This window comes from Salmo trutta, chromosome 40, assembly GCF_901001165.1.
Source record: "Salmo trutta chromosome 40, fSalTru1.1, whole genome shotgun sequence".
Taxonomy (NCBI): Eukaryota; Metazoa; Chordata; class Actinopteri; order Salmoniformes; family Salmonidae; genus Salmo; species Salmo trutta.
This window is the reverse complement of record NC_042996.1, coordinates 10989659-11005071: the sequence shown is the minus strand read 5'-3', so window position 1 is coordinate 11005071 and position 15413 is coordinate 10989659. Positions and strand designations below refer to the sequence as shown.

General features: G+C 40.7%; 1 protein-coding gene across 1 annotated transcript; it reads right to left on the bottom strand.

The window, feature by feature from the left end:
* Positions 1-11964: 11964 nt before the first annotated feature.
* Positions 11965-13399, bottom strand: LOC115180148 (uncharacterized). The gene is given in 5 exon segments (XM_029742032.1): positions 11965-12379; positions 12523-12724; positions 12727-12917; positions 13089-13196; positions 13388-13399. Coding segments are annotated over 5 exon segments (870 nt in total). The 3' UTR covers positions 11965-12022.
* Between the last annotated feature and the right edge of the window lie 2014 nt (positions 13400-15413).

The following is a 15413-nucleotide window of genomic DNA, read 5'->3' as shown; positions in this document are numbered from 1 at the left end:
AAGCTAAAATTACATTTAATCTCCTAACAAACAATGTCAATATCAAACATTTCAATTGCATAACAATTCCATGTGACTCTGATAACTAGAGGGTGTATACTTTCCCAGGTACAGTTTATGTCGTCCTGTCATCAGTCATAATGACTCAGATGACAACCGAACTGACATCCATACTCATTAACCTGTTGGGGCTAGGGGTCAGTATTTGGACGGCCGGATAAAAAACATAGCCGATTTAAACTGGTTACTACTCTTGCCCAGAAATGAGAATATGCATATAATTAGTAGATTTGGATAGAAAACACTCTAACGTTTCTATAACTGTTTGAACGGTGTCTGTGAGTATAACAGAACTCATATGGCAGAACCTGAGAAGATTCCATACAGGAAGTGCCCTGTCTGACAATTTGTTCTCCTTCTGTGGCATCTCTATCAAAAATACAGCATCTCTGCTGTAACGTGACATTTTCTAAGGCTTCCATTGGCTTTCAGAAGGCGCCAGAAAGTGTAATGGGGTGTCTGCAGTCTCTGGGCTAAGTACAGCAGCTCTGTTTGTGAGTGGTCAGGCTGGGAACAATGACACTGGAGATGCGCGTTCATGAGAATTCTCAATTTTTTTCTTTCAGCCTTCGAATGAATACAACGTCGCCCGGTTGGAATATTATCGCTATTTTACGAGAAAAATAGCATAAAAATTGATTTTAAACAGCGTTTGACATGCTTCGAAGTACGGTAATGGAATATTTAGATTTTTTTTGTCACGAAATGCGCTCACGCGTCACCCTTCGGATACTGACCTGAACACACGAACAAAAAGGAGGTATTTGAATATAACTATGGATTATTTGGAACCAAAACAACATTTGTTGGTGAAGTAGAAGTCCTGGGAGTGCATTCTGACGAAGAACAGCAAAGGTAATCCAATTTTTCTTATAGTAATTCTGAGTTTGGTGGGGACCAAACTTGGTGGGTGTCAAATTAGCTAGCCGTGATGGCCGGACTATCTACTCAGAATATTGCAAAATGTGCTTTCGCCGAAAAGCTATTTTAAAATCTGACACCGCGATTGCATAAAGGAGGTCTGTATCTATAATTCTTCAAATAATTGTTATGTATTTTGTGAACGTTAATCATGAGTAATTTAGTAAATTCACCGGAAGTTTGCGGTGGGTATGCTAGTTCTGAACATCACATACTAATGTAAAAAGCTGGTTTTTGATATAAATATGAACTTGATTGAACAAAACATGCATGTATTGTATAACATAATGTCCTAGGAGTGTCATCTGATGAAGATCATCGAAGGTACTCTCCTGACATAATCTAATGTTTTGCTTTCGCTGTAAAGCCTTTTTGAAATCGGACAATGTGGGGACGCGTCCCACCTAGTCAACAGCCAGTGGAATCGTGTGGCGCGAAATACAAATTCCTCATAAATGCTATAACTTCAATTTCTCAAACATATGACTATTTTACACCATTTTAAAGACAAGACTCTCGTTAATCTAACCACACTGTCCGATTTCAAAAAGGCTTTACAGCGAAAGCAAAACATTACATTATGTCAGGAGAGTACCCTGCCAAAAATAATCACACAGCCATTTTCAAAGCATGCGTATATGTCACAAAAACCAAAACCACAGCTAAATGCAGCACTAACCTTTGATGATCTTCATCAGAAGGGTGACGCGCGGGCGCATTTCGTGACAAAATAATTCAAAATATTCCATTACCATTACATTAAATCGGGTACGTTTTTTATCCGGCCGTGCAAATACTGCCCCCTAGCCCCAACAGGTTAACCCACTCAAGTGACACACCCCTCCGAGGGACCGCATGGAAAGCACTAGTAAGTCAGTGACTCAGTCCCCGTAATAAGGCAGAGAATCTCATTGGAGAGAGGGGAACCGGCCAGGCAGAGACAGCAAGGGCTGTTCGTCGCTGCAGTGCCTTTCCGTTCACCTTCGCACCCTTGGGCGAGACTACACTCAATCATAGGATCTACTGAAGAGATGAGTTTTCAGTAAAGACTTAAATGTCGAGACCAAGTCTCCGTCTCTCACATGGATAGGCAGACCATTCCATAAAAATGGTGCTCTATAGGAGAAAGCTCTGCCTCCAGCTGTTTGCTGAGAAATTCTAGGGACAATAAAGAGGCCTGCGTCTTGTGACTGTAGCGTACGTGTAGGTATGTATGGCAGGACCAAATCGTTAAGATAGGTAGGAGCAAGCCCATGTAATGCTTTGTAGGTTAGCAGTAAAACCTTGAAATCAGCCCTAGCCTTAACAGGAAGCCAGTGTAGAGAGGCTAGCACTGGAGTAATATGATCAAATGTTTTGGTTCTAGTTGTCACGACCGTCGGATGAAGTAGACCAAGGTGCAGCGTGGTGAGCGTACATTTTCCTCTTTATTGAATGTCGCCAGCAAAACCAATAAACAATACAAAACGACCGTGAAGTTTACAGGGCAAAGTGCCACAAACAAAGTTAACTACCCAAAAGGACAGGTGGGAAAAAGGGCTACCTAAGTATGGCTCCCAATCAGCGACAACGAAGTACAGCTGTCCCTGATTGAGAGCCATACCAGGCCAAAACAAAGAAATACAAAACATAGATAATAGAACATAGAATGCCCACCCAAATCACACCCTGAGCAAACCTAAATAGAGACATAAAAAGGCTCTCTCAGGTCAGGGCGTGACACTAGTCAAGATTGTAGCAGAAATAAACTGAAGTTTATTTAGTGCTTTTCTCTACTTTCCGGCTTTGTAGCCGGAAAGTAGAGCATTGCAGTAGTCTAATCTAGAAATGACAAAAGGATGGATTAGCTTTTCTGTATCATTTTTGGACAAAATGTTTCAGATGATAATGTTACAAATATGGACTAAAGCTGTCCTTGAAATATTCTTGATATGTTCATCAAAAGAGAGATCCAGGGTCCAGAGTAACGCAGAGGACCTTTTTTGAGACGACTGTACAACCATCAAGATGAAATGTCAGCCCCAACATAAGATCTCATTGTTTCTTAGGACCTAGAACTAGCATCTCTGTGATGTCCGAGTTTAAAAGTAAAAAATGTGCCTCCATCGACTTCCTTATGTTTCATTGAAATGTTCAGCTGTGTGTCATCCACATAGCATTGAAAGTTAACATTGTGTTTCCGAACGACATCACCAAGAGGTAGAATATATAGTGAAAACAATAGTGGTCCTAAAATGGAACCTTAGGGAACACTGAAACGTACAATTGATTTGTCAGAGGACAAACCATCCACAGAGACAAACTGATATCTTTAAGAAAAATAAAATCTAACCCAGGCAAGAACTTGTTCGTGTAGACCAACTAAGATTTCCAATCTCTCCAAAAGAACATGGTGATTGATGATGTCAAAAGCAGCATTAAGTTGCAGAGCCTTGGTTTGACGTCAACCTGTTTGGGATAGGGGGCAGTATTTTCACGGCTGGATAAAAAACGTACCCGATTTAATCTGGTTACTACTCCTGCCCAGAAACTAGAATATGCATATAATTAGTAGATTTGGATAGGAAACATTCTAAGGTTTCTAAAACTGTTTGAATGGTGTCTGTGAGTATAACAGAACTCAATTATTCTACAATGTAGAAAATAGTAAAAATAAGGAAAAACCCTTGAATGAGTTGGTGTTCTAAAACTTTTGACCGGTAGTGTATACGAAACGCTTCAGTCTGGTTTTAGACCCAATCATAGCACTGAGACTGCACTCTTGAAGGTGGTAAATTACCTTTTAACCCCTGGTCGGGCTCGGACATCCAGCGAAAAATCCTATCGCCATTAGCATAACAAAATTTCATATTTTTCTTTTTTCAATTTAAAAAAAAAAATTATATCGTTTTATAGATACACCTCTCCTGAATCGAACCACTTTGTCCGATTTCAAAAAGGCTTTACAGCAAAAGCAAAACATTAGATTATGTTAGAGGAGTATATCGTAAAAGTAGCCACATAGCCATTTTCCGACCAACCACATGCATCACAAATAATCAAAAAACAGCTAAATGCAGCACTAACCTTTGACAATCTTCATCAGATGACACACCTAGGACATCATGTTACACAATACATGCATTCTTTTGTTCGATAAAGTTCATATTTATATATAAAAATAGCATTTTACATCGGCGCGTAACGTTGACTAACTTTTTTCCCTCAAATGCATCCGGTGAAACAGCACTACAATTTACTAAATTATTATTCGAAAACATTTTAAAAATGTAATATTGCCATACTAAGATTTATAGATGAATATCTCTTGAAAGCACCTGTAATGCCAGATTTAAAAATAACTTTACTGGGTAATCACACTTTGCGATAAAAGGGGATGCGATACTCAGAACAATAGGCTAGCAATACAGGTCAGCGCCATCTTGGAACAATCTTGTCTTGTATACTATTGTCAATAATCCCTTACCTTTGATTATCTTCATCCTTAGGCACTTCCAGGAATCCCAGGTCCACAACAAATGTATTTTCGTTAGAAAAAGTTCATCCTTTATGTTCCAATAGATTGTTCTTGTTAGCGCGTTCTGAAGGCTGCACCAAAAGTTCTGTCGTGCGCGGGGCTACTCTTTCAACAAAATGCATTTTTTTCTTATTTAGGTTCGTTCAAACATGTCAAACGTTGTATAACATAAATCTTTAGGGCCTTTTTCAACCAGAGCTCCAATAAGATTCAAGGGGGACGATTGCATTGTCTTTATAAACGTTTCGAAAGGGGAGGGTAGCCAGGGGCGCCGGCGTCATAATGGTGATGGCCCTCCTCATGTGACCACGTTCCACAGCGTGTCATTCAGTCAGTTTTCACAGTAGGAGACTCAAATCACTTTGTAAAGACTGGGGACATCTAGTGGAAGCAATAGGAAGTGCTCAATGAACCATTGCTCACGGTGTGATTTATAGGCAACGAGATGAAGTTGAGTCCGCAATTCAGAATTCCACTTCCTGTTTCAATCTGTCTCTGGGTTTTGACTGCCATATGAGTTCTGCTATACTCACAGACACCATTCAAACAGTTTTAGAAACTTTAGGGTGTTTTCTATCCACAAGTATTAATTATATGCATATCCTAGCGTCTGAGTTTGAGTAGTAGGCCGTTTAAAATCGGCACGAATTTTTTTCAAAAAGCGCTGTAGCGCCCCCTATCCTAGGTGACCGTCAAGAGGTTAATTCTTAAGGACAGACGTTCCGCTAGCGGAACGCCTCACCAATATCCAATGGAAGAGCGTGGCGCGAAATACAAATACCTCAAAAATTGGTTGTCTTCAGTAAGACAGTGAGTTGCTGCACAATAGCTTTTCTCAAATATTTTTTTTACAAAATAATGAGATCCTCAGTTATGACGTTTGTTATATACAGTTGAAGTCGGAAGTTTACATACACTTTAGCCAAATACATTAAAACTCAGTTTTTCACAATTCCTGACATTTAATCTTAGTAAAAATTCCCTGTCTTAGGTCAGTTAGGATCACCACTTTATTTTGAGAATTTGAAATGTCAGAACAATAGTGGAGAGAATGATTTATTTCAGCTTTTATTTCTTTCATCACATTCCCAGTGGGTCAGAAGTTTACATACACTCAATTAGTATTTGGTAGCATTGCCTTTAAATTGTTTAACCTGGGTCAAATGTTTAGGGTAGCCTTCCACAACCTTCCCACAATAAGTTGGATGAATTTTGTCCCATTCCTCCTGACAGAGCTGGTGTAACTGAGTCAGGTTTGTAGGCCTCCTTGCTCGCACACGCTTTATCACTTCTGCCCACACATTTTCTATAGGATTGAGGTCAGGGCTTTGTGATGGCCACTCCAAAACCTTGACTTTGTTGTCCTTAATCCATTTTGCCAAAACTTTGAAAGTTTGCTTGGGGTCATTGTCCGTTTGGAAGACCCTTTTACGACCAAGCTTTAACTTCCTGACTGATGTCTTGAGATGTCGCTTCAATATGTCCACATAATTTTCCTTCCTAATGACGCCATTTATTTTGTGAAGTGCACCAGTCCCTCCTGCAGCAAAGCACCCCCACAACTTGAGCTCCCACCCCTGTGCTTCACGGTTGGGATGGTATTCTTCGGCTTGCAAGCCTCCTCCTTTTTCCTCGAAACATAATGATGGTCATTATGGCCAAACAGTTCTATTTTGGTTTCATCAGACAAGAGGACATTTCTCCAAAAAGTATGATCTTTGTCCCCATGTGCAGTTGCTAACCGTAGTCTGGCTTTTTTATGGCGGTTTTGGAGCAGTGGCTTTTTCCTCGCTGAGCGGCCTTTCAGGTTATAGGACTCATTTTACTGTGGATATAGATACTATTATACCTGTTTCCTCTAGCATCTTCACAAGGTCCTTTGCTGTTGTTCTGGGATTGATTTGCACTTTTCGCACCAAAGTGCGTTCATCTCTAGGAGACAGAACGCGTCTCCTTCCCATCGCGGTATGTTGGCTGCGTGGTCCCATTGTGTTTATACTTTATACTATTGTTTGTATAGATGAACGTGGTACCTTCAGGCGTTTGGTAATTGCTCCCAAGTATGAACCAGACTTTTGGAGGTCTACAATTTGTTTTCTGAGGTCTTGTCTGATATCCTTTGATTTTCCCATGATGCCAAGCAAAGAGGCACTGAGTTTGAAGGTAGGCCTTGAAATACATCCACAGGTACACCTCCAATTGACTCAAATGACGTCAATTAGCCTATCAGAAGTTTCTTAAGCCATTACATCATTTTCTGGAATTTTCCATGCTGTTTAAAGGCACAGTCAACTTAGTGTATATAAACTTCTGACGCACTGGAATTGTGATACAGTGAATTATAGGTGAAATAATCTGTCTCTAAACAATTGTTGAAAAAATTAATTGTGTCATGCACAAAGTAGATGTCCTAACCGACTTGCCAAAACTATAGTTTGTTAACAAGAAATTTGTGAAGTGGTTGAAAAACAAGTTTTAATGACTCCAACCTAAGCGTATGTAAATTTCCGACTTCAACTGTATATATCCACGTAGGTGGAGGGAGTCTGGAAGGGCATCTAGGAATCTTTGGGTTTACCGAGAATTTATGGCATGGCTTTTGATGATCCCTGGTTGAGGTCTGAACAGATGGTTTGTTGCGATTGCAAACGTATTATGAGGAAAAACATTTAGATCCACATTATTTATTCCACGGGACAAGACTAGATCCAGGGTATGACTGTGGCATTGAGTAGGTCAGGAGACATGTTGGACAAAACCCACTGAGTCGATGATGACTCCGAAAGCCTTTTGGAGTGGGACTGTGGACTTTTCCATGTGAATATTAGTCATCAAAAATTTGAATATTATCTGCCATGACTACAAGGTCTGATAGGAATTCAGGGAATTCAGTGAGGAACATGGCTTCATGGCAGCAGTGTATCCATATGCTAATGTATTTTTTCAGCAGGATAATGCCCCATGCCACAAGGCTAGGATTGTCCGGGAATGGCTCCACGAACATGACAGTGAATTCAGCTTACTGTAGTGGCCTGCCCAGTCACCAGATCTCAATCCAATTTACCATCTGTGGGATGAGATGGAACCAGCTATTCAAGAGATCCACTACCAGCCAACTGGACACAACTATGGGAAGCATTGGAATCAACATGGACCAGCATCCTTGTGGAACGTTTTCGACACCTTATAGGGTCCACGCCCCAAAATAAAATGTAGGCTGTTCTGAGGGCAAAAGGGGGTGTAACTCAATATAAGGAAGGTGCTCCTAATGTTTTGTACACTCAGTGTATATCACATATGTTACCAAATGAGGCATACATTATCTGAAACAAGTTCCATATAAATCAAATTTATGAGTGTGTGTGTGTGTTTCGTGTAATATTGCCTGGGCTAAAAAGGGCAAAAAAGGATTCAGTTGGAATATCGTGATGCAATAGTTACACCATAACATTTCTTTCTTATTTATTTGATAATATTTTCTTCATTAATCTTTGTCCTGTCTAGTGCCTTGCTCGAGGAGGGCTATTTTCATAGAGAGGACACTTTGCATTGGCATCACATGCTTCAGTGGTCTGGGAGTGTTTATATCCCTGTGAATTTAACACTTCATGACTGAGAGCTGTCCTTCATGACAACAGAACCCACAACAACCATGACTTTTATCACTTTCTTCATCGGGACACTTGCTTTATGCTTTCAAGGTTAACATTTTCTGAATTTATTTTTGAACAATTATTAAATCTACACCATCGACATGTATAGTATATCAATGTTAATATTTCTATTCAGAACTATTCATTACTATGTGTAATATTTCATTCATACACATGTTTTTTTTCTGTTTCAGAATCCAGAGGACAGTACACCGTGACTCAGACTCCTCCAGTGAAAGCTGTTCTCCCAGGACAGTCAGTCTCTCTGAACTGTAAAACCAGCATTAATGTGTATGCCAATAACTATCTATACTGGTACCAACATAAACCTGGAGGAGCTCCTAAACTCCTTATTTACTATGCTACAACACTTCAGTCTGGGACTCCATCTAGATTCAGTGGCAGTGGATCTCATAGTGACTTCACTCTGACCATCAGTGGAGTCCAGGCTGAAGATGCAGGAGATTACTACTGTCAGAGTTACCACAATCCCAATGTGTTTACACAGTGATAAAGAGCTGTACAAAAACCTCCCTCAGTCAGATTGCAGTGTCTGAGAGGGAAGAAACAGTGACATGGAACACTGGTCACCAGATGAGGTCAACTGTTACATGTTACAATATGGTTAGAAAGCAATCATTCAGATCACATGACCATCATCATCATCATGGTTATGACTTATAGTATTTGTCATGGTCTTTAAGTGTATATATAAAAATCATTTGAAGTTTTGAAACACATTATCTGTCCATATGTAAAGCAAGATCTACAGTTAAACAAAAGGTGTTATGACCTCAACATTACTTCAAAGTTACAATCACTTCAGCCCCCCCAAAACAAGTCCTCCTATGGACCTCACAACCAAATGGCCGATTTAAATTGATGCAATATTCTAGCATTATATTAACTATTTTCATGAGCAGATTATTGACCGTTAGATCTGTGAGTGAGACTGTGAATGAGGCTGGACTCAAACATGAGACACATGTACTGAACACTACATACACTATCTACATACACTATCTACACTGCATACAGTATCTACATACACTAGCTACACTACATACAGTGGGGGAAAAATGCAAATCAATTTATATCATTTCTGACATGCGTTTTTCTGATATTTTTGTTGTTATTCTGTCTCTCACTGTTCAAATAAACCTACCATTAAAATTATAGACTGATCCTTTCTTTGTCAGTGGGCAAACGTACAAAATCAGCAGGGGATCAAATACTTTTTCCCCCCACTATCTACATACCCTATCTACACTACATACACTATCTACATAATTTACACTACATACACTATCTACACTACACTACCTACACTAAATACACTATCTACATACACTATCTACACTATCTACACTATCTACACTATCTACACTATCAACACTACACTACACAATCTACACTACACTATATACACAAAGTGTCTAGGTGTTCACGCAGTGAAACAGAGCCATACAAAAACCTCCCTCAGTCAGACTGCACAGTGACTGTACTGCTACAGCTGGGACCTACTGCAGGTTCTGAGGGAATCAAGTATAGTAACTGTATCTGACCACTAGAGGGGAGTTAAAAAGCAGCCATAACTTATGCTTGAAATCAGTTAGTCCTAACCCACTGGGTACACACTGGTAGAATCAAAGTTGTTTCCACGTCATTTCAATAAAATTAAATTGAACCAACGTGGAATAGACGTTGAATTGACGTCTGTGCCCAGTGAGAAGGCTTCATAATGCGTGTGATAGTGCAGCATGAGAGGAGATGGCAGATAATCCTGATTTCCTGCTGTCTGGGGATTGAGGATCAAACGGTTTTTGATTCATATGGATCTGTCTCTGTCAGTTAGCATGGAACTGGTATTTCCTTCAGCCTACGGCTCATTTCCTTTGTGGCGAGAACAAGCCCCTCTTATGGCCCTCACTGAGATCATCCAGAGCAGGGTAGCTTACTCTCTCTCACACACACACACACACACACACACACACACACACACACACACACACACACACACACACACACACACACACACACACACACACACACACACACACACACACACACACACACACACACACACACAAACAGCAGGCAGTTAAACTGTCATACTGTAGTCACACACACACAGATGATGTGACTCAAAGAGGGGGTGAGACAGCACACACTGTGGCCACACAGCAGCAATAGATATTTAGGCCACAACAAAGTTCAGTCTCAGTAGAGAATGTCTCTGATATGTTGTCATGTCAAAATCTCTGATTAGACAGACATAGACAAGGTAGGAACCTGTGATACATGGTGTTGTATCAAAATATATGACAGTCCAAATGATATAATTTTAGTAAGCGGTTGATTAATGTCTTATCACCGTTGTCCCTTGTTTAAGTGAGACCCCTATATCAGCCCATATATTTTAGAGATATCAGCTCCGATATGTCAAAGATACTAAAAAAGAGATTTCAGCTCTGTTCTCTCAGGGATATCACCCAAGAAGAATCAGTGATACCAGATCAGAGTGTCACCAGTTCAGAGTGACACCAGTTCAGAGTGTCACCAGTTCAGAGTGTCACCAGTTCAGAGTGACACCAGTCCAGAGTGACACCAGTCCAGAGTGACACCAGTCCAGAGTGACACCAGTCCAGAGGGGGAGCTTTCTGCTCTCTATGCAGTTCTTGATGTTGGCTTCATTTGCTACCTCAGTGGTGATCAGGCTTCACCCATTATTGGTGTGTCAGTTGTACTGGTGACTGGTGGAATAAGGATGTTTATGGTCCGTTCCACATTAGTGGACAGCCTTCTATGGCCTCTCTCAAGGTTACTCTCTGGGGTGCCTCCTCTTCTAGATTTAATCTGTGGAACAGAGTATCATGTTGAAGCATCCAAAACCATACACCAGTGCTCTTCAGTCCTAGTCCTGGAGAGCCAGTGTGCAGGCTTTTGTTCTAGCCAAGTATCAAATCAAATCGTATTAGTCACATGCGCCAAATACAACAGGTGTAGACCTTACAGTGAAATGCTTACTTACGAGTCCCTACCCAACAATGCAGTTAAAAAAATATGTATAAGAATAAGAAATAAAGTAACAAGTAATTAAAGAGCAGCAGTAAAATAACAATAGCGAGACTATATACAGGGGGTACCTGTACAGAGTCAATGTGCGGGGACACCGGTTAGTTGAGGTAATATGTACATGTAGGTAGAGTTATTAAAGTGACTATGCATAGATGATAACAACAGAGAGCAGCAGCAGTGTAAAATAGGGGGGGGGGGGCAATGCAAATAGTCTGGGTTGGCATTTGATTAGGTGTTCAGAAGTCTTATGGCTTGGGGGTAGAAGCTGTTTAGAAGCCTCTTGGACCTAGACTTGGCGCTCCGGTACCGCTTGCCGTGCGGTAGCAGAGAGAACAGTCTGTGACTAGGGTGGCTGGAGTCTTTGACAAATTTTAGGGGCTTCCTCTGACACCGCCTGATATAGAGGTCCTGGATGGCAGGGAGCTTGGCCCCAGTGATGTACTGGGCCGTACGCACTACTCTCTGTAGTGCCTTGCGGTCGGAGGCCGAGCAGTTGCCATACCAGGCAGTGATGCAACCAGTCAGGAGAACCTTTTGAGCATCTGAGGACCCATGCTAAATCTTTTTAGTTTCCTGAGGGGGAATAGGTTTTGATGTGCCCTCTTCACGCCTGTCTTGGTGTGCTTGGACCATGTTAGTTTGTTGGTGAGTACTAACACATTTGATGATTAGTTGAAGTGTTGATTTAGATGCGTAGTAGTAGTGCTGGGCTGGAACAAGAGTCTGCATACCCTGTAGGTCTTCTGGACCAGACACTGTCATACAGCCTGAGCAAGCCATCCACATTGTTAACTTACCACCCACACAATGAGGAACACACATGCTGTGACTGGGATCGAAAGCAGGGACAGCAGACTCCCCCTTGACCGAGTCTGTTCATGGTCCTGTGCTTCACTTCCTGAGAGCGACAACAACACGCTCTGTGAGGAAGAGACTTGTGAATGCTGTATGTGGGGGCTGAATGGATACTGTGTGTTGGGGCGTGTTTCTTACCTGGTGTAGTAGGGGCAGGGCAGGATGGAGGCACACAGCGGAATCCTCCTTCTTGGTGAGTTGCAGAATTCAAAATGTCTCTGATATAGTCAAAATACAGCCCAGATGGCCATTTGACCGCCCTATAGTGGCATTTAAAGACTTGCATTGTTGCCTCCTGGAAGTGCAGACAAACAAAGTAAACATCAGGATGGTTGCACCACTTAATACAGTCAATAAACTGGGTCTACAGTAACTGGGTCTACAGTAACTGGTTCTACAGTAACTGGATCTACATTTGGGAGAACTGACAGGCATTACCAGCTCCTCATGATCAAATTGGAAACGTAGATTTTGCAGCATGGTGATAAAGATCATAATATTATCTTTGTTGGAAGAAATGGCACCAAACACTCGGGCCAGTTCCCTAAGGCTTTGTTCCAGTGGATAGATATTCAGTAGAACCCAGCACACACCACTCTGGAGAAAGAAAAAGGAAGAAAACCGACTAGGTTACATATAATTCCATTCCACAGATTCCAGATAAAACAAAAATGTTCATCAACAACAATGCTGCCAAAGTTTAAGACCACCCAGCACAACTTCTCTCCTTCTAATAGTTTCTGCATGATGTTTTGTTTTTGAGAAATTCTACTCACCCTCTCTTTGGGAAGATAATGTATAGAAATGTTATAACCCTTTGGAATATTGTGTTTCTGTAAAAATAAATTAGGATTATTTGGTCATTTATTTTTTGCCCAGTTTGACCCATTTTCTGTATCAAAAGAAGAGATTTAATGTAGTTTTAATGATTAAATAAACTCTAAATAATCACCAGACTAGTTTTGCATAGTACAGTTCAGGTTAGAGTATGTAGAAGTTCTTACCAATAACATCAGCCTGCTCACATCATCTGTTACAGGATTCCCAAATCCTCCGGAGCATACTCCAAGACTTGTGAATAGAAATAGGAGGACACACGTGGTCGTCCGAATCTGACAGAGGAAGCACATCAGAAAGGGAAGACTTTCCTTTCCCAACCCCTCCGTACATTGCTTTCTTTTCTGAATCTGTATATGGCTTCACTTTCTCATCAACCCTCAAGTTAATTCTAGAAACGTTCAAAAAAAAATCACAAAAGGAAAGTCTGATAATATCATACATAAAAATATGGATTTTTACTCACTTTGCTCTTCATATGGAACTTGAGAAGTTAATGAGGAAGACTTGAAATCCAATGTTTCTTCCTTCAGGCAGAGGACTTGTCATGATAACATGTAAATACTATAGACCAGGGTCCGGCGGACTAATGTCGCAAGGGCCGCCTACGAGCACTACTGTCTGTCACTGCCATTCATACACTTACCCGCACGCACACATTTTAAAAACTCTTACTTGTTTGATATTTGTGTTCTATCTAAATGGGGACATTACTTTTTTTTGAAAGAGTTGTTGTCCCCTACCCATTCATAACCTGCCCTGAGCCTCTTCAAGCACCATGCCGTCATCTCACAAAAACGTCTCTGTGCTGTTTCGCTAACATTTCCAGCTAAATATTTATCATAAATGTTATCAAATGGATTGTGAATCAATATCCAGTGTAGTATCCAAGAAAATGAGGAGGATATTTGGCAGTGATGTGGATTAGAAGTGCGTCTGAGAGCCTGAGAGGAGAGACAGCTGTCTGTGATTCATATGCTTTGATTCATCTGACCTTTTGTGTACGGCACAAGGACAGTATTGTGTACCAGTCCACTGTCACCCAGTCACATAGTGTGTGTGTGTGTGCACGTGTGTCTGTGTGTGCGTGTGTGTGTGTGTGTGTGTGTGTGTGTGTGTGTGTGTGTGTGTGTGTGTGTGTGTGTGTGTGTGTGTGTGTGTGTGTGTGTGTGTGTGTGCGTGCAAGCGAGAGAGAGAGAAAGCGAGAGCGTGACAACAAAAGCTGCTCGATGAGAGTGGTTGGTAGCAAATACGAGTCAGACAACATGGAGGAGGATGAACGTACAACTCGTGACAAGTCACTCACTTGTTATTCTCTGTAAGGTTTTGATCAGGCACACACAAGGTTACTTAACAAAGTACATTTTGTCTGTGTAGGATGTTAGGAGCCAATAGGGGCCAGATATATTTACAAGGGGAGGGAAATACTGTAACTCTAAAGTGAACAAAAATATATCTAGACAATGTTTTTATATTAGTGTCTGTCTTACAATATTGGACAGTATTGATATTGTTTTTTTTATGAAGAAATAAACCACACAAAAATTCTGATAATCTCACTGATGATTTGTCAACAGCATTCATATCACAGGTGTCATGTATCATCAGACTGTTTTCTCATTTGCATATGAAGACAATTTGCATTGACAGCACATGCTTCAGTGGGCTTAAAGTGTTTATAGCCCTGTGAATTAAACGTGTCCTTTATAGAAGCAACACAACATAAGACATTTTATCTCCGTAACTATCATGGTCCTTGCATTTTACACAAATGGTAAGTTTGGAATTACTTCAGTAATTAACCTTAAAGCTATCGATTTTAATATCATTATCCTATTTTAAACAACAATTATTTATTCTAATATCCATATTTGAACTGAAAAAGGTTTAATCTAAATCAAAGACTGCAAATTCATATTGTTTTATCTCTTCCAGGCTATGTAGGTGACATTTTATTGACCCAGACTCCTGTAGTTGTCATGGCACAGTCTGGAGAGTCTGCCACGATCAGCTGTAAAGCTAGCGGTGCCATTGACAATGATTTAGCCTGGTACCATCAGAGACCTGGAGAAGCTCCTAAATTCATCATCAACTTTGACAGAGGTTTAACATCTGGTTGATATCATGGCACTGGATATGATATTGATTTCACTCTGACCATCAGTGGAGTTGAAGCTGAAGATGCAGGAGATTACTACTGTCAGCAGCATGAAGCTACTCCGTTCACACAGTGATACAGAGCCGTACACAAACCTCCCTCAGCTGTAGAGAAAGTGATCCAAATCTGCTTACTGGGGACTTTCACAAATGTGTTGAAATACAATATTAACATTTATCATGACAAGGATTATCATGACAAACACAGGTAAGGTCAAGGCCCAATTTGAATATAATATCAGTTAATGTGCCTGTTTGTTGGTGTGTTTATGCCTATTTAGGTAAGGTTGGTCCAGACAGAACGCAGACAATTAACACTGACAGTGTGCAAAGTG